Below are 20785 nucleotides of genomic sequence, written 5' to 3'. Positions count from 1 at the left end.
GGAATCCGGTCTGGACCAGCTGAGAACTCTCTGTGCTCCTGCCTGGCCCCAGGGCCTTAGAATGAGGAACCCCAGCCAGAGTTGAGAAGCTTCCTGTTCCTCCCTGGGAGCCCTCAGCGTGGAAATTCCAGGGGGGCCCACACCCCAAAAAACCCTGGCTCAGGAAACCGACACGCGGCTACTTGTGCAGTGGCCTGGAGGGTCGCTGGCGTTCACCCTGGGTCTGGCTGTCACGGGGGTGTGAGGCCTGAGAGCCCATTTCCCAGGCGGCTCTCTAATGAGGGTATGCATGGGAGTGCAGCCTGCCGTCCAAGCCCCTGACTCACCCCCAAAGGCCCCCAGAGGAAGGCAGGTCTGGGACTCACGAGGACAGGCCCCAGGATGGCTCAGTAAGAGTTTCCAGGACCGGAGGGGATGGAGTGCTGGGCCGCAGCCTGCTGTTCTGCCTGATGGGTGGTCCTGGGTCAGAGTGAGGGGCCAGGTTCTCCTTGAATGGTGGGGGGACTGGCAGAGGGACCTCTGGCCCCGGCTTTCCTCCTCCACAGCAGCCACGTTTCTTGGAGGAAGTGACAGATGTGAGAGCAAGCCGGGGTTGTCCTGCAGCCCGGCTGCAGCTTGGTTTTCCGGTTTGGGGCATTTTCTTCTGGCCTTGGAGCAGGGGGAGGGTTGTTCGCGTTCGGAGAGGAGGGAAGGGGACTGTGTGATTACATGCAGTGGGAGCCCGAGGGGCCGGGGGTCGTCCTTCTGAGACGGAGTGTGTGTTGAAGGACAGTGCTTGGGGATCGAGGGGGGGGGCAGCGGGGGTCCTGGTTCCAGCTCTTGATGAGCCGGGTCCTTGTTTCCTCTCAGCCCCTGTTCACTGATCTCTGGAAGAAGGCTTTGGCTGGATGGCCTCTTAAATCCCACGTCGCTCTCAGCATGTGCTGTGTCCTAACGTGGTCTTTAAACACACACACCACGAAGCGGAACCTTTCTTCAAAGGAAATCTCACCCTGACCTTCATCATAGAAACTGGTCCACAGGGGCCTCTACGCTGGAGGAGGGGGACCTGGACCTGGGTTGGCTTGGCCACTTCCTACTCGCAGCGCATGACCGACCCTTACTCTTTTAAGAGGTTCCTGGGCGTGTGGAAGGGTGTCTGACCTCAAGAAAGAAGGTCTGTGGTTATCCGATGAGACACTCGCTGTGTACTTTCTTCCTGGACGGACATCGGGGCCTTTACCCAGTGTCCCATGGCCTGTCACCTGTGGGTATGGACGATGACATTGCCGCCCACAGCGCGTGGCCCTGCCAACCTGCGCTTGCTGGGGTCCACCTGCTCACCAAAGGCGGGGTGCTCTCCAGGGGACGCTCTGGGGAGACTCTGCTCCAGGGCCCTCTCCTGGCTTCTGTTGGCCGCTGGCAATCCCGGCATCCCTTGACTCATGGCTCCAGTCTCCGCTCTGTCTCCACGTGGCTCTTCTCTGGTGTCTGTGTCCTTTCTTCTCTTCTTGTAAGGATACCAGTCGTTGGGTTTGGGATCCACCAAATCCAGTGTGGCCCCATCCTAACTAATTGCATCTGCAAAGACAGCATTTACAAATAAGGTCATATTCTGAGGGTCCGGGTGCATGTGAATTTGGGGGCACGCCACTGAACTGTCCGTTACTCACTAGCTGGTGTCTTTTGGAAAACTGTAGCTTGAATGCTCTTGTCTTACAAGGTGAATGATCGTTGTACCGACTTTACCAGGTCTCTGTAAGGCCCTTAAGGATGATGCCTGACACTTGCGGTCAGTACCGGGGTCCCTAAGGTGGACTTGGGAGGTGGCAGCAGAGGGCGGTGGTCCTCAAAGGCGTGATGGAGTCGCAGACAAAGAAAGCCGGCTTCACGCGGTGAGTACCAATGCGCGAATCGTGGAAGGCATTTGTAAGGGAGAAAAAGCCTTGTTGGTCTCGAGCACCTGGCCTGGCAGAGAAAATTCTAGATGTGAGATGGTGGCCCGCTGAGTGCCGTGTCACACACAGCAGGGCCTGGTTCTTGGTGGCCCCTTGGAAGCAGGGAGCAGCTCCAAATACAGCCAGTGGCTCTGTTGTTTATCTGCTGGGGGCAGGGGTGTTACAAGGCCGATTTCTAACGTTATAGGTGAGCTTGGGAATAGAACCGCAGAAAACCAAGAGCCTCAGGGTGCAGTGTCTAGAGCATCGGAGGTGAGAGGATGTCTCCCCTCAGCCAAGCCAGGGAAAGTCAGTTGCAGATGTGGGGCAAGGTCGGCTCCCAAGGCATCTCTGGAACAGGTTCTAAAGGGTGGCGGGAGCGATCGTGGAGCCCCCCTCTGTGCCCCTGGCCTGCAGTGCCCCGAAACCCTCCAGCTGGATGGGTTTGCCCCAGCAGCTCGTCTGAAGCGCTTTAGAAAATAAGGACCCTTTAAAAATCATTTATTTGTTGAACGTGAGGCACGAGAACGTGAGGCACAAAATCTGCATTCACAGGAGGGAGGAACTTTGGAGAAATCATGACTGGGGTAGATCAGAACGCCAGAGAACGGCCAGCAGCGTTGCCCAGGGGGCCTGGGTCTTGAAACCGCATCTTTCCTCACTGGCCAGCAAATGAAATTCTTCAGAGGGTGTGTCAGCCCCTCAGGCTACCAGTAGTAATTAGTCACGCGTGCAGGCCGTGTTAAGGATGGTTTCACTGCAAACCCTCAATTTACGACAAATTGGCACTGTAGCTGTTGGGTGTACGGTGCCTGTACGTCTGTCCACCAAAGATCAAAACGGGTGCTGACAGGTGACAAGGTGCCTCCTACGTAGTACCAGCTTATCTGCAATGGCCGGGTGGTGACCGTGAGCTCGAGCATTCTGGGTCCTAAAGTGTCTGTGCTGGTGCCGGAGCTCTGATCGTAGGCCGGGTGACATTCACCTTCCACCATCCCTGGTCAGTGGCGGTGACATCAGTCCCCGATGCCTGGCGCGTGAGCAGGGCGGTGACCTCCGTTCTTGGGCAGATCCGGGGAGACCCGCCCAGCTTCCCGACTCCTCCTGCTTCGTCCCAGCTCTGGGGGGACAACTGGGGGCAAGCGAGTGTGTGGGCTCAGAGGGTCAGCCCTCTTGACCTCTGCCAGTGAAGGGCACGCCTGGCCAGGGAGCCAGATGCTGGGGAGCAGACTGAGCCAGAGCCATCGCCCGGAACCCCGGGGTCCTGACTGTCTTCAGCAGGAAGGGATGCACCGCACACGGGGCGTGTTGGGGCCCATTAACCAAAATCTGTCGGTTCCGGAGCCAGGAGCTTGGTAAACACGTCGGAAGCACTGGCCGCCTGAGTGGTAGGCGTGCCTTGGCAGTTGGCGCGCCGCCCCAGGATGTGGTCAGACACCTGCTGCCCAAGAAGCTCTGTCCCCGTCATCTGAGTCCTTGCCCATCCACCGGCTTCCCGAGGGGTCTCCTTTGGGCCAACTTGGCCATGGGGCGCAGCGGCTTCCGCAGCCATGGGGAAGTTTGTTTGTTGATGTATTGATTTTTGTTTCTGTCTCTTTTTAATAAGTAGTTTTCCTGGAGAAGCAGAAAAGAGCCCCAAGGGGGGCACCCCATCCTATCGCTCTGTTCCCCTTGCCCGCAGTCCCCCGGGCTCTGAGGACCCAGATCTGCCCCCTTACCTGTGTGTGGGGCTCCAGGTGGGTGGAGAGAAAGAAAGGAGACCCAGTGAAGTCAGGATCTGGAAGCAGGACTCGGGACCCCCAGCTCGGGGCTGACACCATGGGCCACGTTGCGCGCCTGCTTGCTGAGCTCGGCGGGAGCAAGGAGCCTGGACAGTAGAGGGGAGGCCAGCTTTCAATGTATTGTATCTGTTGTTTTATACAGTTTTGAAAGGTTCCTTTCCATTAGCAAAATATTGGCTACATTCCCTGTGTTGTATAAGACATCCTTGAGCCTATCTTCCCCCCAGCAGTTTTTACCACCCCCTTCCCCATCCCCCATCATGCCCCCCCATTGGTAACCACTAGTTTGTTCCTATATATGTGAGTCTGCTACTTTTTTGTTATATTCAGTAGTTAGCTGTATTTTTTAGATTTTTAAGTGATATCGTACATTATTTGTCTTTCTCTGACTAATTTCACTTAGCATAATGCCCTCCAAGTCCATCCATGCTGCAAATGGCAAATTTTCATTCTTCTTCATGGCTGAGTAGTATTCCATGGTGTGTGTAGTATTCCATTGTGTGTGTGTGTGTGTGTGTGTGTGTGTGTGTGTACACCACATCTCCTTTATCCATTCATCTGGATGATTTAGGTTGCTTCCATGTCTTGGCTATTGTAAATAATGATGCTATGAACATTGGGGTGTTTGTATCTTTTCAACATACGTAGTGTTTTTGTTTTTGTGGATATATGTCCAGGAGTAGGATGGCTGGGTCCTATGTTAGTTCTATTTTTCGTTTTTTGAGAAACCTCCATCCTGTTTTCCATAGCCGCTGCACCAATTTACATTCCCACCAACAGTGCAGGAGGGTTCCCTTTTCGAGGGGAGGCCAGCTCAGAGCTAGGACTGGGTGCCTTCAGCCATTAACTTTTCAGATTCTTGGCTTCATCCAGACCTACCTGAGGCCAAGACAGACTTCACCTTTGGGAGACCAGCATTCCTCTCCATCCTGATTGCATTACGTTGTAATCCAAGGGGATACATGTCTGTCTCTGGTGGGGCAGTGCCGGGCGGGTGGCAGGAGAACGTGTGTGCTCTTGCCCCTCCCTGGGGCTTTGGGGTGAAGCCGGGTGCTGCCCCACCTGATGGACGGGGAAGGTGTGCATGGCAGGCTGGGCTCGGGCTGATGCTCGGCGCCTCCCAGGCCAGGGTCAGGCAGGCTGCTAGGGTGCCTGGGCCTTCTGCCCTCCCTGCTCTTTATACAAAGCCTAGAAAGACTGAAAAAAAGAAACAGAAACATTCAAGTGCAGTCAGCTGGGTAGCTACGTGGGTGAGGATCTCGGATGAGCAGGAAGAAGCTTCATGGCGGGCGAGGGGTGGGCTTAGGTCTAGGACCAGCCTCTGTTTCTGCCTGTGCCATCCTGTGATGGTTAGAATGAACGATTTTGGACATAGGCTGTTTTTCTGCCCTCTTTTGAACTTGGTACCTGAGAGACATCTGTGACGAAGCAGAGAGGTACTTCCCTTTCTGAATCCTTTTATACCTCGAACGCCCTTGGGAGGGAAAGGGGGGCAGTGAGGACGCTGCCTGCCCCCAGGCCCCGTCGGCGGAGGAGGCCCTAGGACACGGGTCTCCTTCTGCTTATTATTCCCGGCGGCACTGACACTACCGGGCCTCGCTGTCGTCACCGCACTGAGGGAACAGGACGTAGGACGTAGGGCTGTGGCAAAGGCTCCTTCCAGCCCGATGGCTCTGTATCCACTGGGCTCTGCTTCCCCAGCCAGGGCCGTGGAAGTGTGGGCAGCCCTGCGGTCAGACAGGGTGCGGACCCTCTGACCTCTGCACCTGCCTGGTAGCTTTGGCAGCCAGGAGAGGGAGAAGAAGGGCCTCCGTTGCCCTCTCCTCCGCCAGGCCACTCGTCACCACCTCCATGCCAGCCACACCTGTGAAACATGCACCTCCCCTTTACACGCGGGCCACCTGCTTGTTAGGGTGGCTACATGTCCTGTTTGCTCAGGAAAGTCCCCGTTTATTCCTGTGGTCCCAGCATAAAAACAAATGGCCCTCTTTCTGTCTCCGAAGTGTCCTGGTTTGCAGGCCCAGTTGTATTCCTTTCGCTTCCCTGCCCATGACCAGGGAGGGCTTTTCCCTGCTGGCTGCCCCAGGAAACTTCAGGGGGTAGCAAGGAATTGGATTTTTTGTTTGTTTGGGAAATCTGGTCAAATGCACACAGGGTTAATCGATGTTTAATTTGGTGTCTCGTGGGCTTTCTGTGAAGACCTGCTGAACACCTGCTGGAAGAGTTATAAACTGTAAGCTGTAAACTTCTTATTTACCCAGAGTACGACAAGACTTACTTCTCTTTGGGGTAATTTTTTTTCTCACTATGAAAATTATAAAACCTGGAAAATAGTGGGAAACACAATAAAGAGCTTAGACATCAGCCGTTCTCAGAGTGCCCAGAGACAGCCGATGTTTTGGAGTATTTCTCTCCTCTGTGTCTTTGATGTGCACAATTTTGCATAGAGATTGCTTCCCAAATAAGTTTACGTGGTAGACTTTTACACCCCTGAAATTGCTCTGCAGTTTTCCTCACCCTAGGCCTTTCAAAGACAGAGATTTTTTTTTTACTTACTGTTTCAACGTATCAGTGTCCTCTTTTTTTTTTCTTTTAATTGAAGTAAAGTTGATTTACAATGTTGTGTTAGTTTCTGAAATGTTCTCTTAATTATAGGTACCATGCAAGGGTTTCACAGGCATACCTCTGTTAGGGACAGTGATTGGGGTCGGTTTGTTGGAGAACATTCTCTGTGTGTTAGGGGAGAATTAGTGAGACCCAGCCTGCAGCGGCCACCGGCCCAGGCCTCACAGGAGGCCTGGGTCCCCTGGACCTTAGCTGAGCACTGTCCGTGCTTCAGGCGGTGGATGGTGATGGCCTCACCTCCACTCCTCCTGGCACAGTGTCCCCTCGAGATCCGTGGAAGCTCGGCCAGTTTCTTGAGCCATCCTGCCTTAGCCTCCCGATCAGCAAGCCAGTTATCAGGAGGGTGTCCACCCCACGGGGTTGGTTGCTAGAGAATTCAGTGAGTTAACGTGTGAAGGCACCTACACCAGGGCCTGATCTGCCAAGTAGCCGTTGGCCGTAGTTGTTCCTGCTGAAGCAGAGGTGTGAGCGAATGATGCCCGTCTCACCAGTGAGGCTGTGAACTTCAGGGCAGACTGTGCTGTTTATATCTCTTCGTTCGCTTGTGTATCAGTGTTAGCTGAGCTCAGGGATGTGTGGGACACCCACTAGTCCAGGGACAGGGGTGGGTAGGTGGGCCAGGCCTGCAGGCTCACGGTGGGAGGGGGCTGAGAAAGCACACTCATGGGTAATTACCACCTGTGCTGAGTCCATATGCAGATGGCGGGGTGGGACCTTGAAGGTCAGGGCTGGAGAAGATCACCTTCAGGGAGAAGATGATCTGTAGCTTGGCCGGAAGGATGGGTAGGAAAAGCATAAATTTTTTCTGGAGTACACCCTCTGCTCAGAGGGATCAACTATGAGAACAGTGAAGGGCTGAGATCTGAGGTGTGCCTGCCGCCGCTTCTCAGAGGCGTGACTCATAGCCGCTTCGGGGATCTCCCAGCCGAGGGGTCAGGGCACTGCCAGGCCTCTTCTCCCATCCGTCAGATGGGATAGTGTGAAGACCTGCCTGCCGCCATGCTGGGAGATGCTTTCTGGGGGCTGTCTTTGAGTTTAGGCAACTCCACAGTCAGGGCCAGGCTCTTGTGCCATTGTGTTCTCTGTGGGCTTGGGCTGTGACCACTGTCAGCAGGGTCCCCGGGCGCCGTGAGCCGGCGAGGGCAGCCGGTGCCATCTGAGATAGAGGCTACTTTCCCTTGGATAATCTATACTGAGTTTCAAGACAGAGAAAGGAAGTATGAAGACTTAGACAGATCGCCCGTGCTGGAATGGAAATTGACATTCACTGGTCCAAATGGCTACATGAAGACCCAGAGAAGTGAAGTGATTTGTACAGAAGTTAGTGATGGAATCCCAACCAGGAGCTGGAGTTGGCTGATTCTGGACTTAGAGTCCTTTACTCTGAAAGATGCTGCCTCTCGCTAACAAAGCCTCGGTTTTCCTGACTTTGCAAGATTCCACCTCTGCGGGGTAGGGGCCCCAGAGACCTCAGCGATTCTGAAAATGGCACTAGAACAGCTTGCCCAAGGTCAGCTGGGTCTTGGACCTGCCCGTGCTGACTTCAGCCTGAGTTTTAATGAGTTTGGAGGGCTGCCCTGGGCTTCCAGTAAGTTTAAACACCATCCAAGAAAGCGTCCTCAGAATGCGTCACTGTGAATAACCATGGTGACAGACCAAAAAGCCCGCCCTCAAACCCTTTGGACCAGTGGTTCTCAAGTGTGGTCCCCAGACCAGCAGCATTACGTCACTTGGGAACAGGTTAGAAATGCACATTCTCAGGCCCCGTCCCATTACTGCTGAAGCAGAAGCTCTGGGGGCAGGCTGGCAATCTGCATTTTTTTTTTTTTTTTTTTTTACGGTACGCGGGCCTCTCACTGCTGTGGCCTCTCTCGTTGCGGAGCTCAGGCTCGGGACGCACAGGCTCAGCGGCCATGGCTCACGGGCCCAGCCGCTCCGCGGCATGTGGGATCTTCCCGACCCGGGGCACGAACCCGCGTCCCCTGCATCGGCAGGTGTACTCCCAACCACTGCGCCACCAGGGAAGCCCCCCAATCTGCATTTTAACAAGCCTTCCAGGACATCCTGAGGACCTCTCTCTGGAGCATCTCTCAGAGCCAGGGCTAGCTCATGGCTTTTCCGATTCTTGGTTCTGAAACCCACTCCCCATCGTCTTCCTTCCAAGAGACCATTGCGCGCTCCAACGTGCCGTGTGGGGTGAACACTGCGGGGTGGAATGGAAAACTAGTGAGCCCTCCGGCAGGAGGACTGTTTGCCTTGGCCGGTTGGCCCGGACTTGGAGCCAAGGTTCCATTAATCCTTTTGAGTGACTTTATTTAAGCAAGTCTCCTATTCTCCTCTGCCGACTGCTTGGGGAGGCATGGGGGAGGGATGCGGTCCTTACTGGGAGGAGTGGGGCCCAAGTCCCTGCTGCCTGGGCTGCGGTGCACACGTCGTCCCGAATAAACCCACACCAGGCAGCCCTTTGCTCTCAAAGTGGGGTTTCCATTTTGCACCATTAGCTTCGATCAGTGGGGATTTAACACAATCCATGAAATCAAGCGCTTAGGCAGCGGGGTTCCGATGGCTGACACCGACGCCACCGACGCCGCCGTGCTGTGTGCGTGAGTACTTGTAAGTGGGTTGGGAGGGCATAGAGCTGCAAATTCCACCCTCCTGCCTGACCATCCCCCCACCTCCCGAAGATGTCTGGGATCCAGAAAACAGGACAATTTCAGTTAAATAATTTGTCTCAAATAAGTCACTCAGGAGCATTTTTTACATCTGCTGTTTTCTTGTAAATGAGAAAAAAAGAAAAGCTGCTTTCAGTCCTTTTGTTTGTTTGTTTTGTTTTGATTTTTCTTTTTTTTCCTTTTCTCTCTGTAGCGTCTGTCCTGTAGCCAGTAGATGCCTGTAAGTATGCAGCACGTGGTTTGTGGTCAGGGAGAGAGTCTGAGTTATTGTACCAAGCGCAAGCCCCTTTCTTTGCTAAAGGAATTAATGATGCAAACACTGGCCCCTGCTGGGAACGGAGGTCTGTTGAGCTGCCTTTGCAGGGCCTTTGTCAGCAGGACTCATTTGGATCCCACTGCCTGCAAGCCAGCCTGTGCGGTGCCCAGACCCTCTGCTGGGTGTTGGAAGCAGCAGCAGTTTCTCCCAGCCCCGCCCTTACCCGGCGCTGTTACCAAATCTTATTTGCACAGTTGGCTTTGGGGATGGCGCTTTCTGCCTCAGGGTCGCCCACCCAAGAGATATGTGAAAACGGGGCTGGGACGTAGAAAAGCAGGTCCTCTCTGTCTGACTGCTTAGTGAGGTCTTGGTATCTGAACAGGCTCTTTCACCAGGAGGCAGGGTGGGAGGAGGGGTGTAAGCTGAACCCCCAGGGCTGATGCTCCAGGCGCCCACCTGTGGGCTCTTCCTGGTCCTGGGGTCTGGGAACAGGCCACTCAGTAAAGAGTTTGTCCATCTTGCCCGGCTGCTGCACAGATCATCTGTTTGGGAACTTCAGCCATGTTTGCCAGAGAAAGTAATTTAGGAAAGCAAGCAAGTCAGGAGTCAGACTGTGTGGTGGGTTACCTGCCCCAGGATGATTTTTTTTTTTTTTGCGGTACGCGGGCCTCTCACAGTTGCAGCCTCTCCCGTTGCGGAGCACAGGCTCCGGACGCGCAGGCTCAGCGGCCATGGCTCACGGGCCCAGCCGCTCCGCGGCATGTGGCATCCTCCCGGACCGGGGCATGAACCTGCGTCCCCTGCATTGGCAGGCGGACTCCCAACCACTGCGCCACCAGGGAATCCCCTAGGATGATTTTTTATTAGCACCTATTGGAGACGGTATATCTGACTGCTGGTCAGTTGTCCCCAGAATCTGCTGGGACCCCATGCTTTCCTGCTCCTTTCTTGGAGGAGCTGTGGCTGGGCTGAGAGGCAGGGAGCTGTGGGCACCTCCAGCCTCGGGCAGCCTATTCAGCTGAACCAGGTTTGACGTCCCTTTGCATTCAAAGTAAATAATCCGAATTCTAACCTAATTGGTTTTTTATCTGAAAAATGATCGTTTTGACAAGCTCTATAGGCTACCCCGTGCTCCCAAATAAACAGTGGAAAAAGCAGAATTCTTAAACAAAACCCTTCCTGAGAAGCCCTAAGTAACGCCAAGCTGCTCCAGCTGAATGGGGAGTGAAGGGCCGGGAAATGTAATCTTTGTGTTTCTTTTAAGAGCTCCCATTTTGTGATTCATTGACATTTTATATACATTTCAGTTCTTTACTAGACAGCAAGCTTGTTTAAAATCTAAGTTTTTTGCTTCAGAATAAATGCAATTTAAAACGTCAAATAGTATTAAAAGGCTTTTAATAAAAAACTGCAGGTCTCTGCCCCATGCCTTCCAACCACTAATTTCCCCAACCCAGAGGTAATAATTTTCAGCTATTTTAGCTATTTCTTATGATAGATAGCAAAATGGAGTAAATAAGTACCATACTTAATTTTAATTTTCAGACATTGCTTATTGATTTTTTATTATTGAAGACAAAGATCTGTCTCACTTTTGTTTCTTAATTTTAATTTTTACACAATTTTAATTTTTAGTTAAATTCTTCGTTTTAATTTTTAGACACTATTTATTGCTTTTCTATGATTGACGATACAGACATCTGTCTTATACCCTATTCCCTCTTCTCCCCATTCTTTTCAATATAGTTGTATCACACTTCTGCTTAAACTGACATGCAGCGTTTAATCTTTGTAATTATGTCAATATTATATACAGCTGAGCCGTGTAGTGTACTGCATTTATATTTCCTTTATTATACACCATTTTGTTTTCCCTTGAGGTAGTAGCCTCATTTTATTTTCCTGGCTCCTCGTGTTTGTGTTTCGAATTCAGCCCCAGACCTTCCTGCAGATGTATCCCTCTGTCCTCCCGTTTCAGTCTGGACGGATTGAGCTTTACGCCGGCCACACAGTTGTTCTGGAGGAACCATTCTAAGACTTCCATTGCTTTTATCTTATGTGAGAGCTTTAGTTTCCTGATCCTGGGTCTTGTGCTGCATTTTTGGAGCAGTTTCCTAAGAACAGATACATGGAAGATTTTGTTTTTTAACCATTAAATGCCTGAAGTTGTCTTTATTCTCCTGTCCCACATTGACTGGCTCAGTATTGAATGTGGAAATTGTTTTGGCTTCTGGTGTTGCTGTTGACCAATCCAGGACCACTCTGATGCCTGGTCCTTTGCGGCAGATGTAGCCTCGCTTTGTCTCTGGAGGATTTTATAAGTTCCCTTCACCTCTGGTGTTTCTAAATGCTGTGATTCATTGACCCGGGCACTGTTCAATCTGAGAACTTACATTCTTCATTTCTGGAAAATTTTTCTTGCATTATTTCTTTGGTATTTTCTCTCATTTGTCTTCTTGGTTTTCTCTTATTCAGATGTTGAACCTCCTGGTTGGGTTCTCTCTTTTATCTTTCTCTCTCCTATTTCCATCTCTTTGTCGTTTTGTTCCAAGCTTACCTTAAAGCACGTGTGTTGCATTCTTTATTTCTGCTCTTACCTCTTAAAACTTCAAATACTCTTGGTTCTCTGAACATTCCTTTTAACAGCATTCTGTGCTGGTTTCATGAATACAGTATCTTCCATTATCTTTGTAAACAGTTTTCTTCTGTGCCATAGCTTGTTTCTGTTATCTCTGATTTCTTTTTTTCTGTGTGTTTCGTGCGTTTTGGACTCTCGTTCACATTTAGAGTCTTTCCTTTAAAAGCCTGCTGATCTTGGCTGGCCGCTGGAGCTTAAGAGTAAAGCACTAAATTGGAGCTCTTTGCGTGTATGCATGGCCTGTGATTTGTTGGGCCTCATTTTGGAATTTTGTTAGGGGGAGCTGTAGGTCTTCTCTTTGGGGCTACTAGTTTCTTTAGATAGAAACCCTACAGTCCTCTGACTGGGGGTATTGCTGTAGTGTTCTAAGACCTGAGGGTCTCGCTCTTCACTGTGCAGACTTTCATTTAATCCTTTGGTGTCGGGGCAGCTCCCCACTACTCCGTCCTCCTGTGAGCCTGGTGTCCGCAAGCCCAGTCTGTCTGGGTTCAAACCTTCTGTACGGAATAAACGTCTTGGCTGCGGCTGGAGTTGGTGAGGCGCGGTCATCTGGACTTATGGCCAGGCTGGTGGATCTGGGTGCCCTGGTGCAGACTTCTCAGTTCCTATATTTAATACAGCCTCTGTCATCGAGTGCAGAAGCACCCAATGGCCCCAGTTCACGAGCACGTCTGGGTCCTGCCATGTGGATCTGCTGCTTTCTTACTGTCAGCTCCCTCTGTTAGCAGCTGGGTTTCAGCTTTTCTTTTCTCATCAAGCCAGGACCCACCATCCATTTGCTTTCTATTATGCTAAATGTGATGTCCTTGTTTCTTTACCATTTTCTTGCGTGTGTTTATAACTTTTTTGAAACTCTAATTTTAGAGGGGTAGAAATGATTGTGTGCTCAATCTACTATGTTTGGCTAGAAGTGGCCAGCGATGACTCTTCACAAACATTCCAGACGCTTGGTGGTTGTCAGGATGGAAAACCTTTTCACTTCCCATTGGTTTGGAGCTCTCTGGGAGTCTCCCTCACCCCCGGGATTGTGGCTCCCACAGGTCGTCAAGAAACCCCCCCCCCCCCACTGCCAAGGCTGGCAAGCTGGTTCCACACTCATTCTTAAGCTCTGCAGCATTGGGGATGAAGGAGCATTTCTTCCACTTGAAGCGCCTTCCCCCGGTGCTTTCCGAGATGCTGAGCTACCTGGCTTTCCATCCGTTCCTCTGATGACTTTGCAGGAACTCCCCGGTGGAGGTTCCTCCTTCTCTTCTCGTCTGTACTTTATTCTTCACTGCAACCGGTGTCTGTAATCAGATGAGTCACAAAGCTGGCGACTGACTCCGCCCCTTCGGCACCTTCCCCATCTCAGGCCCTTTCTTGCACTCCTGCAGCGATTCCACACTGTCGATCGCGTAAATGCCTGGCCCTTGGCCAACAGTGGCCTCTCGTCCAGGCTCCCTGTCTGGGTATTTGGAAGGATGGCGGCCCCATTAGCATAAGCAGGTCAGGAGAAAAAGATGGTTTTGAAGAGAGTGTGGGTTTGGGATGAGCGTAACAAGCTTCCTCTGCTCATTTCAGCCTCAGAAAATGGCCAGGCTTTGTGGGGAGGCAAAAAATATGGTTTCGGTGACTGCAAGTGGGATGAAACTTTCAGGGTCTAACCTGAATAGAAGGGGTTATTTATTTTAAGGTTGCGGAGAAAGACCCAGACAGCCCCTAACTGTGACCTTAAGTTGTGAGTTTTCAAAGTTTCTGGTCTCTGCATCCTCGCTGGCCCTGACCAGCAAGGTGAAAGGCAGGAGTCATATCCTACTCTTGGAGGGCGTTCAGTTGCTGCTAAGAAAAAACGCAGAGAAGGGTTTTGTTTCTTGTTTTGTTTTGTCTTAGTTCAGGGTCTGGCTGTCACGGGTAGCTGAGATCAAGGGCCCGAGGCAGGTGTAGAATCGTCACCCTGTGGGAGACAGGCTCGGGAGGGGGCAGAGAAGCACGGGGGCAGGGTGGGCGCAGCAGTCTGCCTGGGATTGCCCAGCACGGGCCCTCTGCATGCTCGACCGGCCAGGCCGGCAGGCAGACTGCACTCCACGCTTTACAGCCTCCAGGAGCTGAGATCCAGGTTCTGTGGCCACCCAGTTAGAACCCAGGACCTGGGACTCCAGCAGCGCCCCAGTCGTGAGCCCAGCTGCTGCCTGCTGGGGCCGCTCCCCGCTGCCCACCGGCACCGGTTGCAGCGTAAACACAGTCCCTGGGCGAGTGAAATCCCTGGGGTCCAGGCTGTCTGCATGGTGGAGGCCGGGTGGGGGAAAAGGAAGTGGTCAGTCTCCCCCCACCCCGTCCCAGCAGCCCCTGGGTGTATGCGGTGGGAGGCTGCACACATACCCACAAGGCAGGGGGAAGTCAACCTGGGATGGCTAATCGCCTATCCAAACATTGCTGGTAATCTGCATCCCTGAAATAAAGCCCTGAAAGATGGAAAGATGTTAGTAATTTCTGGCCACATGTGCCTCCTTCTTCCCTACTCTCCCTACCTCAAAAAGAGAAAGGAGCCAAATGGCAAGAAGCGAAGGGTCTAATGCAGAACACATTTCCATCGTTTGCTTTTCCCTCTCCCCGCCATGCTCCCGCCTATGTGAACTAAATTCCTTGACACGGTCATGGCAAAGGAACATTAATTTTTGATTTGAGTTGTGATTAAAAGCAACACAATCAAAAGAGGGAAATAGTTTCCACTGAAGCAATGGCATCTGAAACCCCGTCATGGTATAGCAGGAACCAGCGTGGTCTTTGGGGTCAGGGGTGGGTTCTATAGTCCTGAGTCTCTTTTCACAAAGTGTGGCCTCGTGTTGTTCCTTAACCCGAGTCCTTCTCCTTGATCGTCGTCAGTAATAACAGCGGTTGCTGTGCATTAAGTCAGGAGAGCCTCACAGAGAGCACCTGTCCTGTGCTTGGCACACAGTGGGTTCTCCAAAAAAAATGATGGCTCACCTCTCTGCAGAAAAGAGGCTGCCCAGTTGTCACTGGAAATGCATTCGTCCCTGCCAGTGATGTAATCGATCCCAGCTTTAGACCTTGGGTCACGTGACACGTCGGGGCACTTCTCGGAGGGTGTCTTCACCGCCTCGCCTTCCTGCAGTCCCTGGCTGCCTTCCTTGGGTCAGTCGGTTCTCGCAGTGTGGAGGGCGGGCAGAGATGGAGCCCTGATCTGCCCGGGCCTGGGCAGGGAGTCTCCTCTGGCTCAACCCCCCGGACACATTTCTAGATGAGCGAACTATAGACTGGCCCAGGTGAAGTCTTTTCTCAGGTGACCCACCAGGTACAAGGATGGTAAGCCGACAAGGGGAGCTGAGCTGGGGTGGGAGAGGGAGGGCTGCTTGGGCAGGTCTGGGCGGAGGTCCCAGAGGGGTGGTCTCTGCTGGCTCCTAGTTGCGGCTTTCCCACCTGCTGGTCCCCCTGCCTCTGCCCTCAGGGTGGGAGTGGGTGCAGGAATCAAGCAAAATCAGAGGTGCCGGGCAGTGGCTGGTTCCGTGGGGCAGTAAAGAGAGGAGCTCACTGGGAAACTGTGCTCAGTGCACTCCCGTGGGCAGGGGGGCTGGGCCAGCCTGCGAGGTCAGGGCTAACCATCCGCTGCTTGGGCCAGTCCCCAAACCTCCAGCACCCTTGGGAGTGAGGTCTTTCTTAAGGGCTGCGGGCCTGGGGTATTTGTTACCTGGGGCTCGGTGGCTGCAGAGCTGGAACTCCTTCTGTAAGCAAAAGGGATGGGAGTGCATTTGATTTCCTGATTTTGACACATTCACTGAAGCTTTGTTCCTAGGATTTCTCCTAATTCTTGGGGTGGCCAAGGGTGTGCTTTCTAATCAGCTAAAGAATAAATAATAAAGCCTTCACTCTTGCGGTGTTCCCTTTCAACCAGGAGGAACTCTTACCATTTCGTAAGTAAAGTCATTTTGAAATGTGGGTAAACCTGGGAAGAGAGCCCGAGCTCTTTTGCCGTATTGTCTTGGTCCATTTAATCAGCACTTGAAATGTCAGCTTCATTATAAAGAATTTTGCAATTCGGCCTGGACAGCACGGTGATTATAAGTGCACACTCAGTCCGTGGGTTTAGTTTAGGGTCAGTGACTCTGGGCAAGTAAACGTAACCGTTATGCCTCAGTTTTCTCATCTGTTAAATGGGGGAAATAATTGCACCTTCCTCGTGGAGGTATTAGGTTTCACTGAGGAAGTGCATGGAAAATACTCAGTGCTCTTGAGGGCATCCAGATGCTTTCCTAGTCATTAGCTACTGTTCTGTAGCTCGATTCAAGTCTTTCCTCATGGAATGTGGGTGGAAGCTTTGAGTTATTCAAAAGAGAGGGCTTGGTGATTTGGAATTCACAAGAATTCAAGGGATGGACACATCATCTGGTGACCAGAATCTAGAAATGATTTCCAACTCCTTTGGAACTCTCCAGGGCTGGCGAGGCTTCGAGGGGAGTTGACAGTTATAAGGACGCTGTGTTTGTGTTTCTGGTGCATTTCCGATGAATAGAACGCCTCCACGCTAATTTATCCTCACCAATTAACCCCATGAAGCCAGCACTAGAGTGTGTGGTCCACACACTAACCCTGAAACACTGTTGACTCAGGCTCTGTAGAGACAAAGAGGCCGGAAGGCAGAGTTGGCAGAGGGCTGGCTTTCCCTCTCTTCGGGGAGCCGTGCTGAGAATGGAAGAAGCCCAGGTACCATGTGAGATTTAAGGAATCACCACCTGGATTTATCCATCAGGCCCTCACCAGGACTTGCTCGAATGGGTCGAGAGGTCAAAGTCGAGTTTGGTTCTGTGGGTCTACACGGTGGGTAGGATAGCCCATTAGTGGCGCCATCTAGTGGTTGATGAGTGGTGGACAGCACGTCAATGGTACCTGCTGTCTGAACGCCCTGGAGGCCCAGTGGTTGGAACCCTGGTTTCTCTGATGACAAAGTTGGACGCTGACGTTTGATGCAGTCAGCTTTCCCTTGCTGACTGCACACACACAGGTTCTGTCTGTCTTCTTTCCAGGACCCAACTGACAAAGAATTTTAGGTCCTTTGGATATTAAAAAAAACGTAAACCAATAACTTTCTCCTTAAAACAAACAAACAAACAAAACTGAGGGTAAGTTTTTTCTTTGAGTGCTGATGTTGGTAGCATTGGATTATGTGGACTTGATTGGATTAGATGATCCCCTTCTTCTCTTAAAGCATTGTATGATAGTCTGAGTCCTGGAGTTTTATTTTAAAAAAGAGACACATGATTTGGTTTTGAACTTTTATTTGAGACTCTCACGGCATCCTGTGACAACCATTGAGATACCCTCAGATACTGCAAAACCAGGGGGCAGAATTGGTACGTGAAGGTGAGCTGAGACCTTGGTCCTTATCTATAGAATAGACAGATAGAGCCTCCCTCTTTCAGGTGATCTTTGCCTTTTATGTCTCCTGCTCTTCTGCCCGCGGGTGGGTTGTGGTTTCTGATGAAAAGCCGTGTTCTAAAACTCTCTCCCTCCCTTCTCTCCTCTTCCCCTCTCTGTCCTCCCCCTCTCTAGCCCTGAGGATGAAAATCAAAGAAGTGAAAAAGGAAAATGGCGACAAGAAGATTGTTCCCAAGAAGAAGAAGCCCCTGAAGCTGGGGCCCATCAAGAAGAAGGAGTTGAAGAAGCTGGTCCTGTACCTGAAGAATGGGGCCGACTGCCCCTGTCACCAGCTGGACAACCTCAGCCACCACTTCCTCATCATGGGCCGCAAGGTCAAGAGCCAGTACCTGCTGACGGCCATCCATAAGTGGGACAAGAAAAACAAAGAATTCAAAAACTTCATGAAGAAGATGAAGAATCACGAATGTCCCACTTTCCAGTCGGTCTTTAAGTGATTCTCGTGGGGTGGGTTAGGGGGGAGCGGACACCCCTGGACCCTCGGCGGTTCACACCCCCTGCTCCTTCGAGGTGGAGGGCATCGTAATCCAGCTACTTTGCCCTTGCAGCATTTCCCAGCCCTCCCTCCATCCCCATGCTCCAGACCCCAGTATAGCCGATGTTTAAAGCCGCATGCCCAGATGAGGAAACCCATTTAGATCAGGAAGCTTCTGAAGACCTGCAGTGTGGAGCAGCACGTCCCCAGGGGAAGGGAGGTGCAGCATCATCGCAGTCAGAGACACAGTCCCTACAAAAGAAAACGCTGCGGTAAAGAAAGGGGGTGGGCGGCAAGGGAGAGGCGGCAGCAAACCTTAGGTTCTGCCACTCTCTGTCATTACAGATTGCTTATGGATCTATCAGCTAATCTACGCCTTTGGAACTAGAAAGTTCTAACTGTTGGTAAGATGCACGGCTTTCAGTTCCAGAGGAGTTTCTCTTTCTGTCCGTCGTGCACAGAAACAGACACACACCACACTCAGTGACAGTGCACAGGAGAAATAGGAAGAACAAAGGGAGGGGCCTGCATTGCTTGGCCCTGTGGCCATGTGTCAGCTCTGATAGGAACCAGCCAGCCTCAGATGCCCTGGAGGTGGTTACCGTCAGCATCAGGTTTGATCTCACCTCCTGACACGTGGAGGGCGGCACGGGCCTGCCTTGGTGTGACAGAGGTGATGATTCGTAGACGGAGAAGGCAACGGTGGTTTTCAAAAAACAGAGTTAAAGGAGAAAAACAGAAAAAATTGAGAACAGTCGAGCAAGTTGCTAGTCTAGGGTGAATTGTCATTGGGTAAAGAGCTCAGTATTCTAATTCCCTTGTTTGTTCATTTCACATTGTTTTAAAGCGACCAACAGACCCACTTACTTTTCAAGGTTTTAAAAAAAATCTCCACTGAGCATTTGAAAGGTGTGGTAAGACTGGGGTCTCTTGGTGCCTTTGAGGCAACTTTCTAGCTGAGTGGCTGTCTCTCTGAGCATTTCCAGTGGGAGGTGGATTCTCCTGGTAGTGTAGCTGTGGGTCCTCCTTCCTGAGGGGTGCTGGCTTGCCCTGGCCCGAACACAACGCTAATCAAAACTCACAGTACATCCCATTCCTGTCTTTCCTGTGAAGAAATGGATTCCTTTGAACTTGATTGCCTAGAGAGCCGAGAAATTCAGAATAGCCTGCCTGCCTGTCCTCTGCACTAAAAAAAAATGTTTGTTTGGCTTTGCTTTTTTCATTTCTGCAGAGGGAAAGCTAAGCTACAAGGGTCGCCGTCCAAGGAGGGAGTTTAAAAGGCAAAGCAGCTACGGTTTTCCCCCAAGGGCCCCAAGATAATTCTCAAAGCCATTGTGTTTAATGAGTGATGTACATAAACCCATTCACGGAAGCAACTTGACTCCTGTTGTTCAATGTATAGGAAGTAATTCCTCCCAAATTAATTTCTCCCTCAAGCCTGATTCTTAATTCTCTGTAACACCTCGAGGATTTAACGATTGTCCCTCTGGGCAAATGTTTATACCCAATCCAATGCTTCAGTGGGGCTAGAAGGCGTCACCCGCATGGCCTCTGCCTGACACAGAAACAGTGGAAGATTCTGTTAACTGCCCAAAACTCCAGTCTGAAAGCCAGCCTGCCAACTTCAGTACGTTCTTGAGGGTTATCCTGATCTAATGAACCCCTGACAATTAGTGACCCATCATTTAATACTTTTTTTTTTTGGTTCTCTCTGACCTTTAATCATAAAGTGTTGGGGATCTTAAGTGATTTGCCTGTAATTTTGGATGATTTTTTTAAAATGTGTATATATATTAGTTTATTAGAGACGTTCTACTTTCCTATTGTCAACTGAAATTCAGAGCAATTTCATGAGCGTATGGATCTGGGTCTTAGTCTTGACTGATTAACTCAAGAGTTCTGTGCTCGTATGCATCTGCTTGTTTGGACAGAGTGGGTCAGGCAACAAGGCCTCTGTCCAGGGTGAGGGCCTTGGGAAAGGCTTTGTGTGGGCCATAGCAGTTACCCCAGGAAGGTTATAAATGGACAGGTGGACTCTCTAAATGGGAATTCTCAGGTAGGAAGCAGTAAGAGAGTTCAAAATAAGTTGGAAATGTGAATTGCAATTGTAGAGTCCAAGCACAGAGTCCCGGGACTGAGTTTCACTGTGGGCTTGGGACAGCCTTGACTATTACACATCAACCATTGCAGGGCAAAGGGAGGCTCTGGGCCCAAAGCTGCATTTGATCACAAACCTTTGTTTTTCTCAACAAAGGATGTAACAAAAACGATGTGCAGACTCATTGGCTTTCTCATTGGTTTCCAAAAGAGGTCTGTGTGTGATTGGGTCATTATTACTAGTGCAAAGGTTGTATTCGTGAAGGTTTAAAATCATCATTCTGGGTGGAATCCAGTGAGGTCATGGGCAGAACTCAGCTAAATCTTTGAAGAATATTAGTACTTATCTTAGAAGATAGAAAGTGAGGTGAGAATTCCAAGAACACTCTATTTTTAGAGCATCCTGTGTCCCACTTGGCCTTGGGTGTCGGTGAATTAGCACTGAGGGCTCCCTAAGGCACCTGGGTCTGTAAATGACAGAAACCCCATTGCCCAAACCTAGAGTCTGTCTTTCTCATCAGACTCCACGTAACTAAGGGTTTTGCTGTAACCCCGTGGATGTGCTGGGCTCAGGCGTTCTGTCTCAGGAGAGACGCTCGTGGCATAACGTGCTGGCCCTCCTGACCTTTCACCAGCAGATGCACAGGACACAGACGAGATTCCTGTTTCCTCTAGTTCCTCCACGTAGCGCTCCTCTTATAGAGTCTAAATCTCTTACAAAAGCTTTGAATACTGTGAAAATGTTTTACATTCCATTTCATTTGTGTGTTGTTTTTTTAACTGCATTACCAGATGTTTTGATGTTATCACTTATGTTAATAGTAATTCCCGTATGTGTTCATTTTATTTTCATGCCTTCCTGCCATGTATCAATATTCACTCAACTAAAATCACT

General features: G+C 51.0%; 1 protein-coding gene across 1 annotated transcript in view; it reads left to right on the top strand.

The window, feature by feature from the left end:
• SFRP1 (secreted frizzled related protein 1) overlaps positions 1-18285 on the top strand; it is a 41209-nt gene extending 22924 nt beyond the window's left edge. Inside the window, exon 3 of the mRNA XM_022571281.2 lies at positions 17433-18285. Coding sequence (XP_022426989.1) covers positions 17433-17755 — 323 coding nt within the window. The 3' untranslated portion in view covers positions 17756-18285. The remainder of the gene's footprint in view (positions 1-17432) is intronic.
• The last annotated feature ends 2500 nt before the right edge of the window (positions 18286-20785 follow it).

The sequence above is a fragment of the Delphinapterus leucas genome, chromosome 21 (assembly GCF_059928025.1).
Source record: "Delphinapterus leucas isolate spDelLeu-1000000601 "Yukka" chromosome 21, BTC_Dleu_Yukka2, whole genome shotgun sequence".
NCBI lineage: Eukaryota > Metazoa > Chordata > Mammalia > Artiodactyla > Monodontidae > Delphinapterus > Delphinapterus leucas.
This window is presented reverse-complemented; position numbering and strand designations above follow the sequence as displayed.